The 7,046-nt window shown below is 49.8% G+C and overlaps 1 protein-coding gene across 1 annotated transcript in view; it reads left to right on the plus strand.

Moving 5' to 3' along the window:
- The window catches only part of SLC7A14 (solute carrier family 7, member 14), a gene marked incomplete at its 5' end in the record, with an annotated part of 20,543 nt that overhangs the window by 4,698 nt on the left and 8,799 nt on the right, over positions 1–7,046 (plus strand). The window contains 2 exon segments of the mRNA XM_009697457.1: positions 1–267; positions 6,910–7,044. Coding sequence (XP_009695759.1) covers positions 1–267; positions 6,910–7,044 — 402 coding nt within the window.

Genomic DNA, 7,046 nt, shown 5'->3' on the forward strand with positions numbered 1-7,046 from the left:
TGCCGTGGGGGGCGGCGGGCCATGCCCTGCGTGCCCGCGTCCTGCGCACCAAGCCCGTGGAGTCGATGCTGGAGGGCACAGGGACTGCCGGCACCCAGGGAGCCAGACTGGCCAAGGTCCTCACCACCCTCGACCTCATCTCCCTCGGCGTCGGGAGCTGCGTGGGCACCGGCATGTATGTGGTGTCCGGCTTGGTGGCCAAGGAGATGGCAGGACCTGGGGTCATCGTTTCCTTCATCATTGCCGCTGTCGCCTCCATCTTGTCAGGTGAGTCGGCACAGGGACTGCCGGCACCCAGGGAGCCAGACTGGCCAAGGTCCTCACCACCCTCGACCTCATCTCCCTCGGCGTCGGGAGCTGCGTGGGCACCGGCATGTATGTGGTGTCCGGCTTGGTGGCCAAGGAGATGGCAGGACCTGGGGTCATCGTTTCCTTCATCATTGCCGCTGTCGCCTCCATCTTGTCAGGTGAGTCGTGGAGGTGGGTTTTTGGGTAACATGCCATCTCCTGCATCCTCTGGCTCCATTCACGGGTGGATGCCTGGTGGGATCCATGTTCAGCAGCACAAGCTACGAGGTGGTAGCAGCTTCCTCATAGACTGAAAAACGCTTTCACACTGGGCTTGCCCAGCTCATGGGGTGCATTGTTTCTCATTGCCCAATTATCAGACCAAATCTTGTACTGAGAACCAGCAGCCCAAGCATGATTACCCCAGAGAGCTGCTGATGCCTTCCCCAAGGATGGAGCCTGTGGTCAATATATTTTGAAACATTTGAGAGTTTTGCAACCCATGTCGCAGGCAGAGCACGGCCAAGCCGCAGCACTGGAGCAAGAGAACGGCGTGGCTTGTGGGAAAGCCTCTTTCAACAGGAAGGGTATCGGTGGCTCGAGTGGCACCGGGGCCAGATTCTTTTGTTGAGGGCATTGCTAACAGTTAAAAATTTCCTCAATTAGTTTTGGAGTTGATTTTATTGGCTCCTATTCAAGCAGGATCACTCTTTGAATTTCCAAACAAAAAACCCAACAAACAAATGTGCGGAGAGGGAGGAATTATGTATTTTAGTGAAAAGCCGGTGAATTCCGTCTCCACCGTAGGAACCCAGCTGAGCATATGGCTCGAGCTGCGGTTTCCACATGAAGCCAGTACCGCTGGCATTTGTCCTTTCCAGATCAGCGCTAACACGATGATGTGATGTTCCTGCTCTCCCTGCTCAGAGGACTTTGCATGCTGTGTCAGCCTGGTTTCCAGCCTTTATCCGTGGGTTGGATAAGGAAACTTGAGTAAATGGCAAAGGGCTTTGCTAGAAGACGGGAACAGCAAACACAGCAAAATGACCCAGCTCAGCTTTTCAAACCTCAGGATTTTTGTAGGGGGAGGTGGAAGCACATCATGCTCTCTCCCTGGAGGTTACAGTGCTGCTCCATGGAAATCCCACCAAAGCACTTGTGAGTTTGAACCCCCTACACCCCTGCAGCCCAGAGGTGACGAATGGCACAGCGCGGGGATGAGTGTCACGCTCTCTCCAAAGCCGTGCCGGGGAAAGAGCCCAGCGATTCTGGCTAGGGACCACCACACAGACTGTCCTGCCTCCTCCCTCCCCAGCTGGACCCCAGTGACAAGGCAGCTCGGACACATTTACCGCTGGTTCAGGCCAGAATAAAAGTTGAGAGCGTCCAATGAGATCCGATGCTTATTTGAGATCCCAACACAACAAATGAACCAAAATACCCATTTTTTAACCAAGGCAGTAGATAGCATCAGTGTCTGTATCCTGTCCCACTGCCCGCCCTCTCTCCTCTGCGAGGGTTTTGCTGGCCGTGACGCAAACCAAGAGCAAACGGAGCTTGGGTGGATCTTGTCTAACAAAAATACACTGTCCTCCAAAAGGGGCTTTTTCACCCCAGATGCGAGCCCTGCCCCACAGCAGGGAGCTCCTCCCGCCTTCGCCCATGGGAGCCTGAGCTTCCCACTCAGCTTTCATCTCCCCTTGCTTTTGTAGCCCTGGGAAAGTGTTTTGCGAAGGATGCAGTGTTTTGATAGTCTCCTTGGCCGCTTCCTCACTTCATCATTGACACTGCTGTTGTTTATAACAGCAACACGTTTTTGGCAAGTAAAACCAAGCAAGGGTTCGGGAGCCGGACAGGCTATCGGGCTCATCAGGGATGTGATTTCAGCTCTCGCATCATGGTCACTCCCAGTGTGCTGGGCACTGAGCTTGGGCAAGTGTGGACGGACAGGTTTTAAGGACCTTCTCACAATTTTAAGGCTGGATGGGACCACTAGATCACCCACTCTCTCTTGGTGCATCACAGGTCACCAAGTCAGATCCCACTGCCTGCAGAGCGAGCCTGGAAGGATTTTGGCTAAAAAAAAAGTCACTTCCAGAAGGCCATTTGGCTCCCCGGAAATACAGCCATGAGGGGGGCCCGCCGGCCAGGTCCTGCCGGTGGGAAATCTCTCTGCACAGTTTAGCCCGGTTTCAGATAGGGATTTTTCCAATTTCATCTGCCTGACAAATTCCAGTTATGCCTTCCCCTAGGTTTAAGCAACACATGCCCCGTCAGGGTACTTACCGACATACTACAATCGATTAAACTGATAAATTAAATCAATCTCTTTTCTTCTCTCATTGCCTTTTATTCGGCTCTCAAACAGAAACGCTTGCCCAACTTCCCTCCACAAAGGGGTTCCCTCCAGCACAGGGGATGCCGTGGGCTCCCTCCATCAGCTGTGACCGCCGGGATTCCCCACTCTCACCCCCGTGTCTAACCAAAACCCCTCTTTGGCAAAAATCAGCAGTTTGCATCTTACCCAACCCCATTACCCTCTCCGCAGCCTTTTCCACCAGCCGTCACTTGTCCCTTCGGTGATCTCCTTTCCTAAAGTGACACAACCTTGTTGATGACGTTGTGCAAACCCCTTACCGTGAGCTCAAACAAGGGTCAGCCGCGCAGTTTTGGAGCACGTTGCCACCCTCTTACCTGGTACCCACGCAGGAGCAGGCTCAGCATCAGCCAAGGTGCAGGGGGGAGCTGAGCATGTCCCTCAGGTGCTGCATGGCTGCAGGACAAGGGCCGGGGTGAGGGGCTCCAGCTGCAGCTGATCATGGGCTGCTTGGGTGGTGCTGGAGAGATGGGAATCCTTTTTTCTGAGGAAGCTTTCTTTATGGAGCTGCCTTTTATATATCTGCACACAGTGATCACAAAACACAATGGACAGGCTCAGCAGCTTGCTGAAAATAGGATTTTGCTGTATACCTGCCTCAATAAATGGGCTGCTCTTGGTTAACGAAGGATGATCCCTCTGGATTTCTTGCATAGCAGCATGAATTAATTGGTGTTACTTCCAGCGCTGCTGAAAGGCCCCTCCTGGAAGGTTTGTTTCACCTCCAACATCACTCCCATCATGCCAGTGCCCAGTGGGATGTCTCATGGTCCCTGTGTGGCCTTGTGCCAGGTGGCAGCGGGAGGGTCAGCATCCACACCACGGCCACCACCGCCCCGGCACACCAAAAGCCAGGCAGCAGCCGAGAGGGTGCACTGAGCTGTGGGGCTTGCGCCGGTTCCTGCTGGCACCGGCTGTGCTGCCCGGCGGCTGTTGAAGCGCTGGGGTTTGGGGTTTGGGGTTTGAAGCCAGCGAGGACTTCATGGTCCCTTCTACTGTCTCATTGAGGCACCGCTTACCAGCAGAAGTCCCCGCCGGGCAGGTCAGGATGTGACCCCAAGCCACCGCTGACACAGAAACATCTAACCTGTGTGCTGGTGCTGTATGGAAAGCTGCTGGCTGCCTCCCCTCCTACCCTCAAACAAGATAAACCGGAGAATGGAGAGGTCAATTAAATCTGAAAAATGAGGTTTTGTAGATGGGATCTCAGAAGGGACAACGTGATGGACCAAACCGCTCAGCTGTGTTTATGTCCCCCTGAATAATGTCAATAACTGTATAATTACACCAGCGTGATGACTGTCGCACCAATTACACAGTGTAGCTGATATTCAAGGGAAAGAAATGGTCTTCTGTAAAAAGGCTGCTCTTCCAACCAACCACTGCGTTGGTTTGTTTTCTGCAGAAACTTGCAAACACTCTTAACGGGGGGGTGGAAAGAAATCTGTCTCCAAATTCAAACAGTGGTGGCGGGGAGGGTGTGCCCAGCCTCTGCCTGCAGCTCTGGAGCCGGGCTGGGATTGCTGCGTCTCTCCGAGTACCAGGGGATGAGGTGCTGAATAGCCAGGGCTGCTGAGGAAGGAATAACTGTGAATAACACAGTTTTATTATGCAGATGTATTACAAAAAATAATAATAATAATAATAATGCACTACTGATGCAGCAGAGATTAGTGAGATAAAATCTGCACCCTAATAAACTATGATATTGTCTGCACCCAGATAAAATCTGAACCCTAATAAATGATGATATTGTCTTCCTTTTTAAGCAGAGAGGGAAGTGCTGTGAACCCCGTTTCTGATGGAGGACCTGCAGCACCGCAAAGCAAAGTGATTTGATTAATGCCACCCGATACAGCCACTGGCGGTCAGGGATGGATGGCAGATCTTGCATCGCATGTCCCCTGGACTGGGTACTCCATGCTATGATAAAAAGTAGTTTATTTCCTTAATATACACTGATACTTAATGCAGATATCTACAATGTGTTGCTGTACCAAATGCATCGTGAAAGATTACTCTTCTGTTTTGGGATCTCAGTAGAGTAATTGAAAACTCAAACATTTTATGCATATTAATGTCTTTGCTTTGCCATTATCATTCTGTAGCAATAACAATCCTCTTTAATCCTTATGTTGTCATTGGCTAAAAGTAGAGTTACCTCCGAGAAAGATCATATGATTTTTAAGGCCATCAAAGAGAGAAACTAGATATTTGTCCCCATCAGAGCACCTGTTTCATAAATCATTCAGGCCTGTAGCTATCTGTGAATGTCCTACCTTTGCCGAGCGCATGCATTTTTCATCAGCTTTGAATAATGACTCTCCGTAGGGCTGGATGATGGGGATGTCTTGCTGCTCCTGCGGTTGGGCCTGCTTTACAGAAATTGAGTTTTGAAGGGTCCCATTGCCACGCATTGTGCATGCCAGTTAAACAGTGAATGGAATATAAAAGTCCTCCAATACCAAGAAAAGACGCACCGTCAAATTCAGCTCAGGGATTCAATAATTCTCTGTTTGTACCCTGTAAAAACTGCCCTTACAGTAAGAGCAGCGACCTCATAACTTTTTTATAGATTATTCTTTCCTCTCTCTATACTGAACTGACTGAAAATTTGAAGCAATTATTATCTTCTAAATAGAGAAGAGTAGTTGATGAAGTACTCAATAATTACGACGTGTTTGCACAACGATAATAATGGTCCTGACCCATTAACTCGTACGAGCTGAACTGGGGTCTTCGGGGCAAGGGCTTAATCAGTGTTAAGCACGCAGGACACAGTGTGCCCTTCCAGCACTTGTTCTGACTAATATTTGGGGAATTTATGACTAAGTCCATCTATTCCTTTTAAATAAAAGCTAATGGTTGTTTTAAGACAGCAATGTGTCAGGGTCAGGTTTTTATTGAAAAGTATCCTGACATAGTAAGTACACAAGGAGTTTGGAAAGTATTAAAATCCACTGAAATCTCCTCCCAAACAGTTCCAGGTAAATACTTCTTTTTGTTTTCCTTTCCTTCTTCTACAAAGTTCGTTTTGCAACTATTCTTCAGAATGAGACTTACATGTAACGTTTTGAAGTGTTAAAAGAACTTACGTTCTCTTTGTAAGATGGCTTCAAACTCTTCTTGCATGGGTACGAATGAGAGCAGGGATGATCAGGACAGTGTCTGTGCCTGGATCTGCATAGCAATAACCCAAAATAGGCATTTGGAGATGGCAAGGGAGAGGGGTAGCCTTGTGTGAGCCCTCCCGTGGCATCTTGCTCTAGGATGAGGCTGGGCAACACCGGTCCAGGATCCCATGCAATGACTATAACCATCCCTGACCTCCTTGTGCCCCACAGTGCTTTGGAGAAACCCAAACACTGTTCTCTGGCAGGTCTCACTGTAACCACCTTTCCCTGGCAAACCCCAGGGCTGTGGTGGTTTCTGCAACTAAAAGTGCTGGGAGCTTGTCAGAATCATAGAATCATTATGGTTGGAAGAGACCTCAAAGATCATCAAGTCCAACCGTATACCCGATGCCACCATGCCCGCTAAACCATGTCTTGAAGCACCACATCTAAACGTTTTTTGAACACCTCCAGGGATGGTGACTCCACCACCTCCCTGGGGAGCCCGTTCCAATGCCTAACGACTCTTACAGTGAAAAAGTTCTTCCTAATATCCAACCTGAACCTCCTCTGATGCAACTTGAGACCGTTTCCTCTTGTCCTATCAATAGGATAGAATATTGATACCACAAATAAAACATTTCATAAAATCCCAGGAAAAATGGCAAAAATCCTATTATGGTGTCACTGTTGGATGGGGAAGAAGAGGTATCTGCCACCATCAAAGCTACTGCAGGGAAACAGGGCTCGAGGACCACACCACCAGCACGGAATTCTCCCCCAGCTTTGGTTTTGTGTCTGGAGGGGCTGCAGTTGGCTGTGCCGGAGGGTCCCATGTCAGAGGCACACACAACGGGATGTAGAGGTTTGGCTAGTTTGAACTGTGTATCCTCAAAAAAAAAAAAAAAAAAAAAAACAGCTTGATTTCAATGGGAAAATGGGCTGCTTTTTTCAGCCAAGCGATTGGGGAGGGAGGGGCACCATGGCCCCCTCACGATGTCCCTGGGGTCCTGATGCCGACCACAGCCCTGGGCACCTCCTAGTACCTCCAGGCAGGTGGAACCAAAGCAGTTTGACTTTTTCCTTTTCCAAGCGAATTTTCCTTATGTATCTTTATATTTTTCTAAACAGGTGTTTGCTATGCGGAGTTTGGCGTGCGGGTTCCCAAGACCACAGGCTCTGCCTACACCTACAGCTATGTGACGGTGGGGGAGTTTGTGGCGTTCTTCATCGGCTGGGAACTCATCCTGGAGGGCCTGATACGCACC

This window comes from Cariama cristata, unplaced genomic scaffold (genome assembly GCF_000690535.1).
Source record: "Cariama cristata isolate BGI_N322 unplaced genomic scaffold, ASM69053v1 scaffold17433, whole genome shotgun sequence".
In the NCBI taxonomy this organism is placed as follows: domain Eukaryota; kingdom Metazoa; phylum Chordata; class Aves; order Cariamiformes; family Cariamidae; genus Cariama; species Cariama cristata.